Below are 21,291 nucleotides of genomic sequence, written 5' to 3'. Positions count from 1 at the left end.
CGCTCTCAGGTAGGCGTTAGGTAGCGTTCACACTGGCAATGCTGTTTGGACCAAACAGGTGCAATTTAATTGCTTTCATAAGACTCCAAGTAATGAAAAATCAAAAACAGCCTCTACGATGCACAAAGGTGTTATAGCAGATAAACCGTGAATTTAGCAGGGCACATATGTCAGTGCGGGCTCACCCGAACAGAATACAGTCCTTTCTCCCCAAGCAAACTTTATGCACAGAAGAGGCATGATCCTGACATGTCTCGATATCCCCTTCAGTCCGACCTCTAGCAGCCTCCAGTGCCAAACAGAAGTGTTCAACTCTGGGCACAGTTCACACTGAACAGGCGGCAGCTTTCACTTGTTTCTCTGCAGCTCCAACACACAGACTGCTCAGCTTTACTAGCTAACTTGTACAGTCTTCATTTATTCATTTAGAGACCTCAACGTGTCTCTCTCTCAGCTACAGCTCACATCTCGGCTGGTCACTCACCAGCTACAGCACACAACTTTGCTTCATACAGTAGACTGACACACCTAGTGAACACAGACCCTGGTTGTAGTAAAAAGCTAGGCAGGTGCATCTAACCAAAGCCTGCAGAGATAGGACTTAACCCTGTTTTACCTGCCACTGCTACACTTTGGAAATGCCATTTACCTGCAGAATAGGGTTATTTTGCCAGTAAATAATGTTACAATGCTTTGTGGCTGCTTTACTGAAAGGGCGGCAAACAGAGAGAAAATTAATATATTTTCCATCTGAGAACTGCAGGCTTTCAGTCATGCACATGTCCATGGAGAAGCTCCAGTCACTCCTCACTATACTTTGAGCTGTGATTTTAAGCATGCCCCGACACTTTGAGAGCTGGCTCTGCACAGAGAGCTGTCAATCTAATTGCTGTGATTGCTTACGGCCAACACTCACAGTTTAGTGAGCTGTGCTGTGACTGATGATTGTAACTACTGATGAGCGAGTATGCTCGTTACTCAAGTTTCTCCGAGCATGCTTTGGTGGTCTTTGAGTATTTTGGCGTGCTCGGAGATTTAGTTTATGTCCACGCATCTGCATGATTTGCGACTGCTCGACAGCTTGAATGCATGTGCGGATTGCCTGTTTGTTAGAAAATCCCCACATGTATTCAAGCTGTCTAGCAGCCGCAAATCATGCAGCTGCGTCGACATAAACCAAATATCCGAGCACGCCAAAATACCACCCGAGCATGCTTGGGAAAACACGAGCAACGAGTATACTCGCCCATCACTAACTGTAACCACTCCATGAATGCGCCATGAATGAAAGATGGCAACTTCTGGGTGGAAATAAATGCATTTTTCCCAATAGCCGCACTTTCAGTAAAGGGACCAGGAAGCATTGTAACTATAGTTGAGCGAATATGTTCAGAAATGATATGCGACTTTACCATATTCGTGCCATTTTGGTACCTTATTCGTGCCAAATTTATGTATGACAATCGGTTCTGAATATATTCGCTCAAGTCTAGTCCATCTAACTCCAATGACAAATATTTCAAATACAATATTCGCCGGCGATCGTAATCCGAACCGAATTTTGCTAAATTTGCTCAATGTTAATTGTAACGCTATTTACCTTTAGATTAACGTTATATCTTCAGGGAAATAGCATTTTCCGAGTTGACAGTTTCCCTTTAACTAGGAACTGAGCTTGCAACATGTGAAAACGGCCATTGAACAGTGTATGGAGTTGTGTTACTCCAGCCACCACCGTTGCACACAGCTGCTTAGTGGGGGTGCAGAGTGTCAGCAACCACACCAATCTGAGGATAGGCTACCAATATCCAAGTAGTGGACAACGCATTTTACAGAAAGGTCTTTATTTATTGTTTTTCACTTTTTGCAGAAGTTCTATAAAGTTGTCAGTAGTAAGTCTTCATAGTTACATGATAGAGCTGAATGATTGTATCGTCCCAGCCAAGCTAACTGCTGATTAGCTTGGTACATGATAAAATACATGATTAGCACATGACAAACCGCTGGATGCCAGCGATCTCCACATCCAGATATCATACTGTGACTTTATGCTGTAACTTTATTTCAACACAGAGGGAAAATGATTTCTGAAGATTTGGAAGACAAAATACTAAAAGTTAAAACTGAGGTAATTTAAGTTTAGACACAAAATAAAGTTTTTAAAAGAGACATCTATAATAGTCACATGCATGTAATAGTTTAAAGGGGTGTACTCTGTTACACAAAACAATAAGATCTTGATCTTCAGCTATTCCTTTCAGTCCAGGCTTTGGCAGCCCCATCTCGAGCCCTTGGTCTAAATATGAAAGATTTTCCAGTCTTGGTGCGGTGTCAGAGCTTGGTGGGAAGGAGGCTGATGGACAGCCCCATATTAAAAGGCACCTGTCAGCAGGATTGTGCTCAGTAACCTACAGTGTCAGGTTATACTGATTAAAATGACACCTGGGGTGATGAAATCTGTCTTGTGGTTGTTGTTTAATCTTTATTTTCAGTTTTGAGTTAATGTTATGCTCGTGCTCCGGGGCGGCCTGTGGGGGGTCTTAATGTAGTGCTCTGATTAGGTACTCATAATGCAGACTGCTGACAGGTCACTGATCCCACACTGACCGGCCCCTAGTTTACATATTGATTATTATATGTATTGAAAAAAAAAAATCACCTTCAGCAGGCAGACACACATGTATAATGTACATTAAATTCTTATATATAAAATAGGGGGCAGGTCAGTGAGTGATCAATGACCTGTCAGAAGCCATACAGATGAATATTTAATCAGAGCACCATATGAAGACCCCCTCAGGCTGCCCTGGACCACGAGAATCTCATTTACTGAAAATAAAGATTCAACAACAACCACAAGACGGATTTCATCACCCAGGTATCATTTTAATCAGTATAACGGCGCTGACCTGACACTGTCTGTAGGTTACTGTGCACAATCCTGCTAACAGGTTCCCTTTAATAGTTAAGCCAACCATTCTCTTTCAAGCCCAATGTATAGAAGGAGAGTAGCTTAGCTTTTGAAATAAGCAATTAACTGGCCTCCTTATTTGAAACAACATATGTATAGAAAGAAAAGAGGGCTGGCTTAGCTACAGAAATGTGTGTCATTTTCACACACATCCTGATGCAAAAAAACACTCTCCCCTGCTAAGGACATAACCAGAAATGAAGCTGTTGACACTAGGGACTAGCGGGAGAGCAGAAGATCGGGACACCTATGATAATACAAACATATTACTAATTTGTAGAACTTACTACTTATGAAAATGTAAAGCTTTTTTCCCACTGTATTTAAAGTGAACCCCAAATGACTCCTGTAATGTAATGCCTGTAATATAAATTAACAAGGCCATACAGTACGCCATTCATCTAGCGCCATCTCCCCTCCGCTGCCCCAGTCGATGATGTGAGCTTTTGGTGTGACATTACTTCTTCAGCCAATACAGAAACCAAAGCATTGGTGGGGAGAGTGTGCGAGAGCAGGGAACGGTGAGTGTTATATAACCTTATTTTTTCCATTACAGGAATCGTTTGGTGTTCACTTTTCTAAAGGTAGAAAACCCCTTTAAGTATAATTTTATAACTGGAAGGTGCCTTTAGGGACTCATTTACACGGAAATGCTATGTGCTTGGGTACTTTATGTAGGCCCTCCTTTTAAGAGCACATTGTGCTTTAGTTTAGTGATGTAGTGTATTTTACCCTTGATTATCTATAGGGAGGCATCCCTCTGTAACTTGTCATCAATGGTTTTATTTCCTTCTTATATTCTTATGCAATCTTTAAAAATGAAAATCCAAGAGTGAAAAAAAAATCCTAGAAATTGTAATTTATAACATGCTCCAATTATGCAAATGCTATTTTCTCTCATATTTCTAAATGATCAATGCAAATGAGTCAGTATAATGTTCAAATCATCAACCATTAGAGTAGAAATCAACCATCCACTACTCGATGCATCTGGACCATCCAGGGTTGCATGGCACTCATCAACAAACAAAACTGTTGTAAAATTAATGTTCATGCATGTCTGGGTTTACTGCAACCATTTCTGTATTGGGGCACTGTTTAAAGGTGGCCATAGTAGGTTTATGCACAACAGCAAGCCTGTGAAGAACGCTACGCCTTGAGGCTCCCAGGACTCCTGAGGCACCAGCAGCTTCAAATGTCTATTGACTGCTTTGTAATGGTATTTTAGCAGCCTCTCTCCTAATCCAATTAATTTTACTGGCAGAAACCTTCTTCATTATGCCTTTGTCTGCACAAACTTGTCTGTGCTCTGCATCAGCCACAAATTTCTTCACAGTATGATGATCACCTTTAAGTTTTCGTGAAATATCCAATGTTCTTATGCCCTGTCCAAAACTATGCACTATTTGCTCAGTAGAGAGATCCTGTTTCGTTTTCATATTGTTTGTAACCTGTGGCTGCTTAATAATGTGAAACGTCCTTCTAAAGTAGTTTTTCTTAATTGGACTCACCTGGCAAACTAATTATTACAGGTGTTTGAGATTGGTACAGTGATCCTATGATCCAAAAAGCCCTGAGACACAAGACCAATCATGCATTTATTTGAAAAATAAAAAATTACATCTTTATGACACTTAAATCCAATTTACATAATAATTTGGAACATGGTGTATAGTAAAGGTTTACATATTTTTGTAAATACTGTACTTGGGAAAATTTTTCTAACTTTAGGGTTCTGTACCTTTCTTGGTAAGCGCAACTTGTGGGACAACAGTTTTTGGAGCCTTTGATCCCCTGGAAGGAATAGCAGAAGTGTGTGAGCGGCACAGTCTATGGCTTCATGTTGATGTAAGTTTGGTCTCTTGTATATCATTATCGGTAGTGGTGATCGCCTCACTTGGCTTAGCATGGCAACGGCTACAATCCAAGCATAAAACCTAGAAGGTGAGTACCCAGTTATCCTTATTTAAAGTTGATTATAAGTGTGTGATTGCTGATCTCTCCTGTTATGTTTGCTCCAATATCTTGATACTCATAATTTTTGTTTAAAATTAAAAAGGCTGTGGTTTGTTCTTGGCAGACCTATTAATTTGACATATAACAGAGCCTACCTGCAACACCCATCCAACTTAGGCTAGGTCTCTAGATCAGGTGGGTGAAGAACAGACAGACACCAGGGTGCACCTTGGCATAGTTAGGCAGGGTTAAGTCTCCAATGTCATCCGAATACACTCCAATTTTTTTCACGGACCCATAGATTTGTACAGTATTGCCAATTTTGATCTGAAACTCAGATATGTCTTAGATTTTCTCACCGGACCACCTGGTCTGAGGAAAATGTTGAACATGTACACAGCCCATAGAATATCACGGCTATGAGGCTATCCATGAAAACTACAGCTAGCATTCGTCTGATATAATCGGTCATGTACACAAGCTCTAACGTTAATGTCTTTTTGTAGGGGAGAGTGGAGAAAGCAGCTGCCAGACAGCTCTAGCAGTGACTTATCTCCTGGATAACATATAGTAATTTCCACCGATATCATGTGCCAGGGAGGAGTCAGGAGTCACGGGTTTACCGCGACAGAGAGGAGCCAGAAGACCGCAGCGTCTTATTTCTCAAACTCCTGCACTGAGTAGAAGCACTTCACCTTCATAATAAACGGTGCAGGTTTCTTTTAGCACTGCAGGGGTTAATCTGCTCAGTTGAGAGCTCTTGGAAGCTTTCCTTTGTTAAGCTTCAGCTGTGCACTGTTAGCCATCTCCTATATAATCTTTACCCTGGCTAGCAGTCATTGTCAGAGCTAGCTCATGCTGCATGGCTGGAGGTTGTTGGTGGTTATTGGAGTAGGCATTTGGTGGATTGATCTGTGACTGTTGCTAGATTCTGAGTGTGTGATAATTCTCTTTCTTTTCCTACTTTGGTTTAACGCCATCCTCCATTCCCCGGTGTTTACCTCTGTTGTTTATGTGTGTATATTTGTATGATTGATATTTTCCATTATTACTGTTTGTATTACCTTGTTAGTCTGGTTGGTGTATTACGGTACACTACTACGCCACTCTTCCCTGGGTGGGGGAAGGGTACAGATTGAGGACGGTTTCAGGAACTAAGGCAACGTATGTGGCCCCGGTATCTTCATCATCAGAAGTAATCCGGGAACAGGGCAAGCTAGCACGCTCCTAGCGTTGAGGACAGGGAAGGAACCTGGTCCTGGGACACCTGACATCAGAGTTTTGACATCACTAAGCCAGTCTATTGCTGCCCATTTGGCGACGCTAATGTTAGACTTAATGGCAGTTCTGAAAATTGCAGGACTTTTTTAAGTAAAGTAAAAGTTGCATTAAAAAACAATATCATGTTTTTAAAATAATGTTAACATAAAAGCCTGATTTAAACAATTGGTCATTTTCTGATAGCACATTCCCTTTAAATGTGCAGCAACATGTGACAAAAGTTTGATGCAAAAATTTCTCTAAAACTAAGCCAGCTAACCAAGAGGAGAAAAGTGTGTAGAGATGCATGAGTGACTGAGGATCTTATTCAGACTGTCTAGTTTGCCTCGTAGATATTGGAAAGGATTAATAAATAAGCCAAAAATTCTACCAGGTTTGGCATAAAAAAAGTTCAATATATAATTTAATAGCTATGTTTTTATATAAAAACCTTCTACGTACAATAGATGTCGAAAATTTACCCATAGGTTATAACTAATACATATTCATTTGTTTTCTATAGGCTGCATGGGGAGGCAGTGCCTTATTATCCAGTAGGCACAGACACCTACTGAAGGGAATAGAGAGGTCAGTGCTATGGCTGCAGATAACAATGAGCTATTTCATGACATAGTCATTAACAGATTATATTATAGTGAAGAACAGCATTGTTCTAACAGATATGAAAAGCTGTTGCATAACTCATAATGCATCCGCCCACTGTACCATGGCATCTGTGCAGAGGCGTAGCTAGGGTTTTGAGGGGGGGGGGGGGATATCTGAGTGGGCCCCTAACCAGGTAAGCTTGATCACAACTGGTGACGTACCCTAATATTGGAGGAGAACCTCAGCAGATGACCGCACTGTTGCTGAAAATAATCTCTATATAAAGACCAATATTGATATTACCGCCATATGGTCAGTGGTAGATACCAGCCCTACAGAACATATAAGAGATCACAGCACAGTTACAGATAATGTCTTACCGCTGACGTTCTTTCTGATGGAATCGTTCATTTTCCCCGTCTTTTCTATCTGGCCCAGAACGACATGACAACTTCTTCCAGCCACAACTCGACTGCAGAGATTACAACAAAGACACATTTCACTTCTCATATTCCAGCCCCATCACCATCTATTCCCAACCTGCAGAAACTCCTCATCCTGCTGATACCCCAATACTGAGCCGCTGCTGCCGTATGTGTCCCTATTACTGCACCTGCTGTGTGGTTCTCTGTGCCCTCTAAAATCTAAAGCAACCCTCTAGAATATAGTAATGCCGGGCACAAGTGCCCTAGAAAACAGAGCCCACATTTTGTCCCCTAAAAAGTAACAATGCCATCTGTGTCTGTCATGCTCATGCTCTGACTGGTGGGTGTGAGCTCGGGGGGTTTGTGGCCCCACTGTGCCACACACCAGACTACCCTGGAAGGGGCATGACTATGACAGCTGCCTGGGTTTTCACTGGAGCCTCTGATGGTGAGGTCTGGCTTGTGCAGCAGGCAGCTGCCAGGTGCTACTCCAGGGTGGTGTCTGGCCCAGGTGCGGGCATCAGGCAGGACTGGCAGAAAAGCACGGCTGAAACTCAGACGAGTAGGCTGGCACGGCAGAGACACAGGGCTGGCAGAGACACGGCAGAGAAAACAGGGCTGGCAGGCACGGCAGAGAACACAGGGCTGGCAGGCACAGCAGAGAACACAGGGCTGGCAGGCACGGCAGAGAACACAGGGCTGGCAGGCACAGCAGGGAACACAAGGCTGGCAGGCACGGCAGGGAACACAGGGCTGGCAGGAACACAGGACTGGCAGGGGCGGCAGGAACACAGGACTGGTTGGTGTGGTGTATGAAGGAACAGGTAGGGACCTATTCACACAGGAGGTGCAGGTATGGATATGTAGTATGAAGAAACAGGTAGGGACCTGTTCACACTGGAGGTGCAGGTAAGAAAACAAGCAGAAAGGAATGAAGTATGAAGGAACAGGTTGGGACCTGTTCACACAGGAAGAAAAGTGCAAGGCAAGATAGGAGCGGAAGAGCAGCAAGAGATAGTGTAGCAACAAAAGCTAAGCAGAGCAGAACCGCAAGGAATGCGGAGAGGAGCTGCAGCAAGAGATTTCTGCAGAAGCTAAGCAGAGCGGAACCACAAGGAATGTGGAGAGGAGCTGCAGCAAGAGATTACTGCAGCAACGAGAGCGGAGCAGAATAGAACAGAGCAGAACCGCAGGAGTGTGGAGCAGAGGTAAAGCCACAAAGGTACAGAGCAGGCAGAGCCGCAAGAGTGCGGAGTGTAAGCAGACTGAGAACACAAGGAAAGACACAGCAGGGAAGGAAGCCACAGATAAGGAGACCGAGATAAGACTAAGTTCAGACAAGGGACAAGAACAAAGACGCAGGGACAAAGACACAAGGACCAGGATAATCTGCCTACTGGAGGGCGGACAACAAGATCAAGGTAAGAACACAGCGAAAGACCACTAGAGAGGGAGTAACACAGAGCAAGGCCTGGCAAACTCAGAAGCAAAACACAAACTAAGCTAACACATTGCACAGGCCTAGTCCACTGGGTGGAGCTGCACTAAATACTGGAGGCCTCTTGGTAATTGGTCAGGAACAGATTAGACAGGTGCACCTGATTCCTATAAGATCGAGAGAGTTCAGGCGCCGCCTGTTATGATCTGGTGGCCTAGGAGCAGCATGAGACGTACTCTGGAGAAGGTGGTACCTGTACTGACCGCAGACCCTGAACTTAGCACCGCAACTAGAAGTAGCCGTGGGATGTACCTAACACTCCCTAGACACCTCGACACAGCCTAAGAACTAACTTCCCCTAAAGATAGAAACGGGAAGACTATCTTGCCTCAGAGGAAATCCCCAAAGGATAGACAGCCCCCCACAAATATTGACTGTGAGAGGAGAGGAAATGACAGACGCAGACTGAAATCAGGATTTAGCAAAGGAGGCCATTCTAGCTAAAAAGAAAGAATAGGACAGAGTACTATGCGGTCAGTATTAAAACACTAGAAAATATCCACCACAGAAAATACAAATCTCCACATCTGACTAAAGACATGGAGGGTATATCTGCATCTCCAGAGATACAGCTTGGCTGCAAAAAATCCCTACACAGACAAAGCTGGACAAGACAAAACATGTAAATGCACTGAACTATAAGGCCCATAGCATGTGGACAGCAAAAACAAAGCCAGAACTTATCTTTGTTGAAAAGAACAGCAAAACAGGAGAGACCAGCTGGGGATGTGAATCCTCCAAAAACAATGGGCAACTGGCACAGACTAAAGGAACAAGCAAGACTAAATAGGCCAGTCCAAATTGCAATAAGTGGACACACCTGATAAATGCTGCGATCCAAGGACAGCAGCACTACCACTCATAACCACCGGAGGGAGCCCAAGAGCAGAATTCACAACAGTACCCCCCCCTTGAGGAGGGGTCACCGAACCCTCACCAGAGCCCCCAGGCCGATCAGGACAAGCCAAATGAAAGGCACGAACCAAATTGTCAGCATGAACATCGGAGGCAACAACCCAAGAATTATCCTCCTGGCCATAACCCTTCCATTTGACAAGTTACTGAAGCTTCCGTCTCGAAAAACGAGAATCCAAAATCTTCTCAACCACATACTCCAGCTCCCCATCAATCAACACCGGGGCCGGAGGATCAACAGAGGGAACAACGGGCACCACATACTTCCGCAACAAAGATCTATGGAAAACATTATGGATGGAAAAAGAGGTTGGAAGGGCCAAACGAAAAGACACTGGATTGATAATCTCAGAAATCCTATAAGGACCAATAAACCGAGGCTTGAACTTAGGGGAAGAAACCTTCATAGGAACTGTAACAACCCTGCCGGCATCACTGCATGGCCTTCCATTCCCCACCTGCCTGTTACATCTACTCACTCACCCAGTGCCATGCTGTGAGATCTGTCTTCTGCTGGTTCCATGCCATGTGCTTCATGGCGGCCTTCTCTGTGTACACTTCCTGGCTGTGTGCATAGGGGGGCGGCGCCAGCCACTCCGGATTCTTATTGAGACTGTGTGCACCTCCCTAAGGTGCTTCTGGCCAATAGCCTTGAGGCCTCTGATACTTAAGGCATCCTCACCCATTGGAGGATGCCTGAGCAAACTATTCCCCTCAGTTTGCATTTGCTACTGAGCTGCCAGGTCGTGTGTTTCCTGTCTCTGAGGGCTGCACTATTGCAGGCCTTCATCTGTGTTCTGTTTGTGTATCCGTGTCCATTCCTGTCTGTACTCTGGTCTATGTCCGTCCCTGCTCCTTCTTTGTCATTAGTCATTTCCCCTCAACTGTGTGTACCTCTGCCTTATCTTTCTGCTCTGTTCGCCACTGTCTGTGGCTCTGTTTCTCTCTGCTCAGTTCTTCCACAACCTGTGGCTCTGTGTCTCTCAGCTTTTCTTTCAGCTCTGCTCTCTGACCTTGCTCCGCTCTCTGTGGCTTTGCTCTACGGCTCCGCTCCTTGCGGTTCCACCTGGCACCGCTCCTTGCGGTTCTACGTCTTTAGCTCTTGGCTCCGCCTCCAGCATCCCCGCACTTGGCTCCGCCTCCAGCGTCCCCGCTCTTGGCTCCGCCTCCAGCGCCCCCGCTCTTGGCTCCGCCTCCAGCGTCCCCGCTCTTGGCTCCGCCTCCAGCGTCCCCGCTCTTGGCTCCGCCTCCAGCGTCTCCGCTCTTGGCTCCGCCTCCAGCGTCTCCGCTCTTGGCTCCGCCTCCTGCTGCTCCGTCCTTGGCTCTGCCTTCTCCTTCTCTATTCTCTGCTCTGCCTTCTCCTTCTCTGCTCATAGCTCCACCTTCTACTCGTACTCCGCCTCCTGCAATTCAGCTTTTCTTCCACTCTTGCTCTATCTTAATTCTGCAACTTTCCCTACAGGTCTCTACCTGTTCCTTTATATTCTGCAGTCTGAACAGGTTCTTACCTGTTTCCACACATCCATCTGAATACCAGTACCTACCAGAGTATCAGTCCTGTCTGCCAGTGCCAGCCATGCCCGCCTGTCTGCCTGAGTGCCAGCCGCGCCCATCTGCCTGCCTGTATCTCCGTCAAGCCAGTCCGCCCTTCAGGGCCTCTGCCATACCCGTCTGTCAGCCAGTGTCACAGCCGTGCCTGCCTGCCCGTGTCTTGTCCCCGGTGGGATCAGCATCCACAGTCCGACTCCACCCTGGAGTGGTACCTGGTAGCTTCCTATTGCACAAGTCTGACCTCACCATCAGAGGCTCCAGCGAACACCTAGGAAGCTACTTAGTTACGCCCCTTCCAGGGAAGTTCGGTCTGTGGTCCAGTGGGGCCACACCCCCAGGTGCCCGCGCCAACCAGTCTCGGCGCGAGTGTTACAGGAACATGACGGGAAGACAACTGTTGTGAATTCTGTTGTCGAACTCCCTCCTGTGGTCGTGAATGGTACTTCGGCGAGTTCTGTCTATGGGCTCCCTCTGGTGGCTATGAGTGAAGCTGCGGCTTCTGAGGTTCCTTGTACAGGTGACATGGTTTATCCTTTGGTTGGCTGCTCTATTTAACTCCTCTCAGATCGTTACTCCATGCCAGCTGTCAATGTTTTTGCATTTGTTCAGTTCGCTCCTGGATCTCTCTGGTGACCTGCCTTCTCCTGCAGAAGCTAAGTTCCTGATAGTCATTATTTGTTCACTGTTTTCTTGTCCAGCTGGGTATCAAGATTTTGTCTTGCTAGCTGGAAGCTCTGGGATGCAGAGTGGCCCCTCCGCACCATGAGTCGGTGCGGAGGTCTTTTTTGCACACTCTGCGTGGTCTTTTGTAGGTTTTTGTGCTGATCGCAAAGTTACCTTTCCTATCCTCTGTCTATTTAGTAAGTCTGGCCTCCCTTTGCTGAAACCTGTTTCATTTCTGCGTTTGTGACTTTCATCTTTACTCACAGTCAATATATGTGGGGGGCTTCCTTTACCTTTGGGGAATTTCTCTGAGGCAAGGTAGGCTTTATTTTCCATCTCTAGGGCTAGATAGTTCTTAGGCTGTGATGAGGCGCCTAGGTCTGGTCAGGAGCGCTCCACGGCTATTTCTATTTTGTGTGATAGGATTAGGACTTGCAGTCAGCAGAGTTCCCACATCCCAGAGCTCGTCCTGTATGAGGTTTAACTATCAGGTCATTCCGGGTGCTCCTAACCACCAGGTCATAACAGACAACCAGACCAAATCCCCAACCCGAACCCGGGAACCAACACCTCGACGACGGTTAGCAAAACGCTGAGCCTCCTCCTGAGACAACACCAAATTGTCCACCACATGAGCCCAAATTTGCTGCAGCCTGTCAACCACAGAATCCACACCAGGACAATCAGAAGGCTCAACCTGCCCTGAAGAAAAACGAGGATGAAAACCAAAATTACATAAAAAAGGCGAAACCAAGGTAGCAGAACTAGCCCGATTATTAAGGGCAAACTCGGCCAATGGCAAGAAAGCCACCCAATCATCCTGATCAGCAGACACAAAGCATCTCAAATAAGTTTCCAAAGTCTGATTAGTTCGCTCGGTTTGGCCATTTGTCTGAGGATGAAATGCGGAAGAAAAAGACAAATCAATGCCCAGCCTAGCACAAAAGGCCCGCCAAAACCTAGAAACAAACTGGGAACCTCTATCGGACACAATATTCTCCGGAATACCATGCAAACGAACCACATGCTGAAAAAACAACGGAACCAAATCAGAAGAGGAAGGCATCTTAGGCAAAGGTACCAAATGAACCATCTTAGAAAACCGATCACAAACCACCCAAATAACCGACATCCTCTGGGAAACCGGAAGATCTGAAATAAAATCCATAGAAATATGCGGTCAAGGCCTCTCAGGGACCGGCAAAGGCAGAAGCAACCCACTAGCACGGGAACAACAAGGCTTGGCCCGCGCACAAGTCCCACAGGACTGCACAAAAGAACGCACATCCCGCGACAAAGAAGGCCACCAAAAGGACCTACCAACCAAATCTCTGGTACCAAAAATTCCAGGATGGCCAGCCAACACACAACAATGAACCTCAGAAATCACTTTACTAGTCCATCTATCAGGAACAAACAGTTTCCCCACTGGACAGCGGTCAGGTTTATCAGCCTGAAGTTCCTGAAGAGCCCGTCGTAAATCAGGGGAGATGGCAGAAAGAATCACCCCTTCCTTCAGAATGCCGACCGGCTCAAGGACCCCAGGAGAATCAGGCAAAAAACTCCTAGAAAGGGCATCAGCCTTAACATTCTTAGAACCCGGAAGATACGAGACCACAAAATCAAAACGGGAGAAAAACAGGGACCATCGAGCCTGTCTAGGGTTCAGTCGTTTGGCAGACTCGAGGTAAATCAGATTCTTATGATCGGTCAGGACCACAATACGGTGCTTGGCTCCCTCAAGCCAATGTCGCCACTCCTCAAATGCCCACTTCATAGCCAACAACTCCCGATTGCCGACATCATAATTGCGTTCAGCAGGCGAAAACTTCCGAGAAAAGAAGGCACACGGTTTCATCAAGGAACCATCAGAATTCCTCTGAGACAAAACGGCCCCCGACCCAATCTCAGACGCGTCAACCTCAACCTGAAATGGAAGAGAAACATCCGGCTGACGCAACACAGGGGCAGAAGTAAATCGGCGTTTAAGCTCCTGAAAGGCAGAAACAGCCGCGGAGGACCAATTCGTCACATCAGCGCCTTTCTTCGTCAAATCGGTCAGAGGTTTAACCACACTGGAGAAGTTGGCAATGAAACGACGGTAAAAATTAGCAAAGCCCAAGAATTTCTGAAGGCTCTTCACAGATGCAGGCTGAATCCAATCATGAATGGCCTGAACCTTAACCGGATCCATTTCTATAGATGAGGGAGAAAAAATAAAGCCCAAAAAAGAAACCTTCTGCACTCCAAAGAGGCACTTAGACCCCTTCACAAATAAAGCATTATCACGGAGGATCTGAAATACCATCCTGACCTGTTTCACATGAGACTCCCAATCATCGGAAAAAATCAAAATATCATCCAAATATAAAATCATGAATTTATCCAGATAACTCCGATAAAGATATCATGCATGAAAGACTGGAACACAGATGGGGCATTAGAGAGTCCGAATGGCATCACAAGGTATTCAAAATGGCCTTCGGGCGTATTAAATGCAGTTTTCCATTCATCACCCTGCTTAATACGAACAAGGTTATATGCCCCTCGAAGGTCAATCTTAGTAAACCAACTATCCCCCTTAATGCTAGCAAACAAATCAGTAAGCAAAGGCAAAGGGTATTGAAATTTGACCGTGATCTTATTCAAGAGGCGATAATCAATACAGGGTCTCAAGGAGCCATCCTTCTTGGCAACAAAAAAAAAAACCTGCTCCCAATGGTGAAGATGGCCGAATATGCCCCTTCTCCAAAGACTCCTTAATATAGCTCCGCATGGCGGCATGTTCTGGCACAGACAGGTTGAAAAGTCGGCCCTTAGGTAACTTACAACCTGGAATCAAGTCAATAGCACAATCACAGTCCCTATGCGGTGGAAGGGAACTGGATTTGGGCTCATCGAATACATCCTGGAAATCTGACAAAAACTCTGGAATTTCAGAAGAGGGGGAAGAGGAAATTGACATCAAAGGAACGTGACCATGAACCCCCTGACAACCCCAACTAGTCACAGACATAGATTTCCAATCTAACACCGGATTATGTACCTGTAACCATGGAAAACCCAGCACAATAGCATCATGCAAATTATGCAACACCAGAAAACGACAATCTTCCTGATGGGCTGGCACCATGCACATGGTCAGCTGTGTCCAAAACTGAGGTTTGTTTTTAGCCAACGGTGTAGCATCAATGCCCCATAAAGGAATAGGGTTCTGCAAAGGCTGCAAGGGAAAACCACAATGTCTGGCAAATTCTAAGTCCATTAAGTTCAGAGCGGCACCTGAATCCACAAATGCCATGACAGAAAATGACGATAATGAGCAGATCAAGGTCACAGATAACAGAAATTTAGGTTGTACAGTACTGATGGTAACAGAACTAGCGATTCCTGTTGTGAATTCTGTGGCAGAGCTCCCTCCTGTGGTCACAAGTGGTACTTCGGCTGATTCTGTCTATGAGCTTCCGTTGGTGGATGTGAGTGGTACTGCGGCTTCTGAGTTTCCTTCTTCAGGTGATGTGGTGAAGTCGTTAGGTGCTGCTCTATTTAACTCCACCTAGTGCTTTGCTCCTGGCCTCCAGTCAATGTTCTAGTATTGAAAAATGCAAGTGACTAGCACACTCCAAAAGTGTTGTGATGCAAAGTGGGGGTTTTATTTACATACAGAATTCACAAACGTTTCGGTCGTTACCGAAACGTTTGTGAATTCTGTATGTAAATAAAACCCCCGCTTTGCATCACAACACTTTTGGAGTGTGCTAGTCACTTGCATTTTTCATAAAGGCTTGGGAACCTATGACCGTGCACCTCCTCCTTTTGGCTGTGCTGAACATTTTCTATATAACTAATGTTCTAGTATTGGTCTTGCTTACTCCTGGATCGTTCCTGTGGCCTGTCTGCTCTGCATAAGCTAAGTTTTGCTTGTGTTATTTTTGTTTGCTATTTTTTCTGTCCAGCTTGCATTATTGGTTTTTCTTGCTTGCTGGAAGCTCTGGGACGCAGAAAGGAGCACCTCCGTACCGTTAGTCGGTGCGGAGGGTCTTTTTGCCCCCTCTGCGTGGTTGTTTGTAGGGTTTTGTGTTGACCGCAAAGCAATCTTTCCTATCCTCGGTCTGTTCAGTAAGTCGGGCCTCACTTTGCTAAATCTATTTCATCTCTGCGTTTGTATTTTCATCTCAACTCACAGTCATTATATGTGGGGGGCTGCCTTTTCCTTTGGGGTATCTCTCTGAGGCAAGATAGGCTTATTTTTCTATCTTCAGGGCTAGCTAGTTTCTCAGGCTGTGCTCGAGGCACATAGGTCTGGTCAGGAGCGCTCCACGGCTACCTCTAGTGTGGTTGGATAGGATTAGGGATTGCGGTCAGCAGAGTTCCCACGTCTCAGAGCTCGTCCTATGTTTTTTGGTAATTGTCAGGTCACTTTGTGTGCTCTGAACTTCAATGTCCATTGTGGTTCTGAATTACCTGTTCATAACAGTACTGGAGGCCCAAAGTACTAATGCTTCTCAATAGAGGGAAAAAAGAAGTTCTGAGACCATTTTTTTTTCTTTGCACTGTGTTTTGCCTTTTTTTTCCCCTAGACATTTGGGTGGTTCAGGACACAGGTGTAGTGATGGACATTAAAGGTCTGTCTTCATGTGTGGATCATCTCACTGCAAGAGTACAAAATATTCAAGACTTTGTGGTTCAGAATTCTATGTTAGAACCAAGAATTCCTATTCCTGATTTGTTTTCTGGAGATAGAGCTAAATTTCTGAGTTTCAAAAATAATTGTAAACTGTTTCTGGCTTTGAAACCTCGCTCCTCTGGTGACCCAGTTCAACAAGTTAGGATTATTATTTCTTTATTACGTGGCGACCCTCAAGACTGGGCATTTTCCCTTGCGCCAGGAGATCCTGCATTATGTAATATTGATGCGTTTTTCCTGGCGCTCGGATTGCTGTACGATGAACCTAATTCGGTGGATCAGGCAGAGAAAAATTTGCTGGCTCTGTGTCAGGGTCAGGATGAGATAGAGATTTATTGTCAGAAGTTTAGAAAGTGGTCCGTGCTCACTCAATGGAATGAAGGTGCGCTGGCAGCTATTTTCAGAAAAGGTCTCTCTGAAGCCCTTAAGGATGTCATGGTGGGATTTCCTATGCCTGCTGGTCTGAATGAGTCTATGTCTTTGGCCATTCAGATCGGTCGACGCTTGCGTGAGCATAAATCTGTGCACCATTTGGCGGTATTATCCGAGCATAAACCTGAGCCCATGCAGTGCGAGAGGACTTTGACCAGAGTTGAACGGCAAGAACACAGACGTCAGAATGGGCTGTGTTTCTACTGTGGTGATTCCACTCATGCTATCTCCGATTGTCCTAAGCGCACTAAGCGGTTCGCTAGGTCTGCCACCATTGGTACGGTACAGTCAAAATTTCTTTTGTCCGTTACTTTGATCTGCTCTTTGTCATCTTATTCTGTCATGGCATTTGTGGATTCAGGCACTGCCCTGAATTTGATGGACTTGGAGTATGCTAGGCGTTGTGGGTTTTTCTTGGAGCCCTTGCTGTGTCCTATTCCATTGAGAGGAATTGATGCTACGCCTTTGGCCAAGAATAAGCCTCAGTACTGGACCCAGCTGACCATGTGCATGGCTCCTGCACATCAGGAGGATATTCGCTTTCTGGTGTTGCATAATCTGCATGATGTGGTCGTGTTGGGGTTGCCATGGCTACAAGTCCATAACCCAGTATTAGATTGGAAATCAATGTCTGTGTCCAGCTGGGGTTGTCAGGGGGTACATGGTGATGTCCCATTTCTGTCTATCTCATCATCCACCCCTTCTGAGGTCCCAGAGTTCTTGTCTGATTACCGGGATGTATTTGATGAGCCCAAGTCCAATGCCCTACCTCCGCATAGGGATTGTGATTGTGCTATCGATTTGATTCCTGGTAGTAAGTTTCCTAAAGGTCGACTGTTTAATTTATCTGTGCCTGAGCACGCCGCTATGCGGAGTTACGTTAAGGAGTCCTTGGAGAAGGGTCATATTCACCCGTCATTGTCGCCATTGGGAGCGGGGTTCTTTTTTGTGGCCAAGAAGGATGGTTCGCTGAGACCTTGTATAGATTACCGCCTTCTAAATAAAATCACGGTCAAATTTCCGTACCCCTTGCCGCTGCTATCTGATTTGTTTGCTCGAATCAAGGGGGCTAGTTGGTTCACCAAGATAGATCTTCGTGGTGCGTATAATCTTGTGCGTATTAAGCGGGGCGATGAATGGAAAACTGCATTTAATACACCCGAGGGCCATTTTGAGTACCTAGTTATGCCATTCGGACTTGCTAATGCTCCATCGGTGTTTCAGTCCTTTATGCATGACATCTTCCGAGAGTACCTGGATAAATTCCTGATTGTATACTTGGATGATATTTTGGTCTTCTCGGATGATTGGGAGTCTCATGTGAAGCAGGTCAGAATGGTGTTCCAGGTCCTGCGTGCTAATTCTTTGTTTGTGAAGGGATCAAAGTGTCTCTTTGGTGTTCAGAAGGTTTCATTTTTGGGGTTCATTTTTTCCCCTTCTACTATCGAGATGGACCCTGTTAAGGTCCAGGCCATCTATGATTGGACTCACCCGACATCTCTGAAGAGTCTGCAAAAGTTCCTGGGCTTTGCTAATTTTTATCGTCGCTTCATCTGTAATTTTTCTAGTATTGCTAAACCATTGACCGATTTGACCAAGAAGGGTGCTGATGTGGTCAATTGGTCTTCTGCTGCTGTGGAAGCTTTTCAAGAGTTAAAGCGTCGTTTTTCTTCTGCCCCTGTGTTGTGTCAACCAGATGTTTCGCTTCCGTTCCAGGTCGAGGTTGATGCTTCTGAAATTGGAGCGGGGGCTGTTTTGTCGCAAAGAGGTTCTGATTGCTCGGTGATGAAGCCATGCGCCTTCTTTTCCAGGAAGTTTTCGCCTGCTGAGCGAAATTATGATGTTGGCAATCGAGAGTTGCTGGCCATGAAGTGGGCATTCGAGGAGTGGCGTCATTGGCTTGAAGGAGCTAAGCATCGCGTGGTGGTCTTGACTGATCACAAGAACTTGACTTACCTCGAGTCTGCCAAACGGTTGAATCCTAGACAGGCTCGTTGGTCGCTGTTTTTCTCCCGTTTTGACTTTGTGGTTTCGTACCTTCCGGGCTCTAAAAATGTGAAGGCGGATGCCCTGTCTAGGAGTTTTGTGCCCGACTCTCCGGGTTTGTCTGAGCCGGCGGGTATTCTCAAAGAGGGAGTAATTTTGTCTGCCATCTCCCCTGATTTGCGGCGGGTGCTGCAAAAATTTCAGGCTAATAAACCTGATCGTTGCCCAGCGGAGAAACTGTTTGTCCCTGATAGGTGGACGAATAAAGTTATCTCTGAGGTTCATTGTTCGGTGTTGGCTGGTCATCCTGGAATCTTTGGTACCAAAGATTTAGTGGCTAGATCCTTTTGGTGGCCGTCTCTGTCGCGGGATGTGCGTTCTTTTGTGCAGTCCTGTGGGATTTGTGCTCGGGCTAAGCCCTGCTGTTCTCGTGCCAGTGGGTTGCTTTTGCCCTTGCCGGACCCGAAGAGGCCTTGGACACATATCTCTATGGATTTTATTTCGGATCTCCCCGTCTCTCAAAAAATGTCGGTCATTTGGGTGGTTTGTGATCGCTTCTCTAAGATGATCCATTTGGTACCCTTGTCTAAATTACCTTCCTCCTCTGATTTGGTGCCATTGTTCTTCCAGCATGTGGTTCGTTTACATGGCATTCCAGAGAACATCGTTTCTGACAGAGGTTCCCAGTTTCTTTCGAGGTTTTGGCGAGCCTTTTGTGCTAGGATGGGCATTGATTTGTCTTTTTCCTCGGCTTTCCATCCTCAGACAAATGGCCAGACCGAACGAACCAATCAGACCTTGGAAACATATCTGAGATGCTTTGTTTCTGCTGATCAGGATGATTGGGTGTCCTTCTTGCCTTTGGCTGAGTTCGCCCTTAATAATTGGGCCAGCTCGGCTACCTTGGTTTCGCCGTTTTTCTGCAATTCTGGGTTCCATCCTCGTTTCTCTTCAGGGCAGGTTGAGTCTTCGGACTGTCCTGGTGTGGATACTGTGGTGGACAGGTTACAGCAGATTTGGACTCATGTAGTGGACAATTTGACCTTGTCCCAGGAGAAGGCTCAACGTTTCGCTAATCGCAGACGCTGTGTGGGTCCCCGACTTCGTGTTGGGAATTTGGTTTGGTTGTCATCTCGTCATATTCCTATGATGGTTTCCTCTCCTAAGTTTAAGCCTCGTTTCATTGGTCCGTATAGGATTTCTGAGGTTCTTAATCCTGTGTCTTTTCGTTTGACCCTTCCAGATTCTTTTTCCATCCATAACGTATACCATAGGTCATTGTTGCGGAGATACGTGGCACCTATGGTTCCATCTGTTGATCCTCCTGCCCCGGTTTTGGTGGAGGGGGAGTTGGAGTATATTGTGGAGAAGATTTTGGATTCTCATATTTCAAGACGGAAACTCCAGTATCTGGTTAAGTGGAAGGGTTAGGGTCAGGAAGATAATTCCTGGGTCTTTGCCTCTGATGTCCATGCTGCCGATCTTGTTCGTGCCTTTCATATGGCTCATCCTGGTCGGCCTGGGGGCTCTGGTGAGGGTTCGGTGACCCCTCCTCAAAGGGGGGTACTGTTGTGAATTCTGTGCAGAGCTCCCTCCTGTGGTCACAAGTGGTACTTCGGCTGATTCTGTCTATGAGCTTCCGTTGGTGGATGTGAGTGGTACTGCGGCTTCTGAGTTTCCTTCCTCAGGTGATGTGGTGAAGTCGTTAGGTGCTGCTCTATTTAACTCCACCTAGTGCTTTGCTCCTGGCCTCCGGTCAATGTTCTAGTTTTGGTCTTGCTTCTTCCTGGATCGTTCCTGTGGCCTGTCTGCTCTGCATAAGCTAAGTTTTGTTTGTGTTATTTTTGTTTGCTATTTTTTCTGTCCAGCTTGCATTATTGGTTTTTCTTGCTTGCTGGAAGCTCTGGGACGCAGAGGGAGCACCTCCGTACCGTTAGTCGGTGCGGAGGGTCTTTTTGCCCCCTCTGAGTGGTTGTTTGTAGGGTTTTGTGTTGACCGCAAAGCAATCTTTCCTATCCTCGGTCTGTTCAGTAAGTCGGGCCTCACTTTGCTAAATCTATTTCATCTCTGCGTTTGTATTTTCATCTCAACTCAGAGTCATTATATGTGGGGGGCTGCCTTTTCCTTTGGGGTATTTCTCTGAGGCAAGGTAGGCTTATTTTTCTATCTTCAGGGCTAGCTAGTTTCTCAGGCTGTGCTCGAGGCGCATAGGTCTGGTTCTTGTGATCAGTCAAGACCACCACGCGATGCTTAGCTCCTTCAAGCCAATGACGCCACTCCTCGAATGCCCACTTCATGGCTAGCAACTCTCGATTGCCAACATCATAATTTCGCTCAGCAG

General features: G+C 46.0%; 1 protein-coding gene across 7 annotated transcripts in view; it reads left to right on the top strand.

The window, feature by feature from the left end:
• The window catches only part of CSAD (cysteine sulfinic acid decarboxylase), a 92,956-nt gene that overhangs the window by 36,740 nt on the left and 34,925 nt on the right, over positions 1-21,291 (top strand). For all 7 annotated transcript variants that reach the window (XR_011319399.1, XR_011319400.1, XR_011319401.1 and 4 more), the window contains 3 exons: positions 2,074-2,128; positions 4,703-4,819; positions 6,711-6,775. Coding sequence is in view for 4 of the 7 variants with exons in the window: in XM_069758778.1 (XP_069614879.1) it covers positions 2,074-2,128; positions 4,703-4,819; positions 6,711-6,775 (237 nt within the window). In the remaining 3 variants the exon portion in view is untranslated. The remainder of the gene's footprint in view (positions 1-2,073; positions 2,129-4,702; positions 4,820-6,710; positions 6,776-21,291) is intronic.

The sequence above is a fragment of the Ranitomeya imitator genome, chromosome 3, assembly GCF_032444005.1.
Source record: "Ranitomeya imitator isolate aRanImi1 chromosome 3, aRanImi1.pri, whole genome shotgun sequence".
NCBI classification, from domain to species: Eukaryota; Metazoa; Chordata; class Amphibia; order Anura; family Dendrobatidae; genus Ranitomeya; species Ranitomeya imitator.
This window is presented reverse-complemented; position numbering and strand designations above follow the sequence as displayed.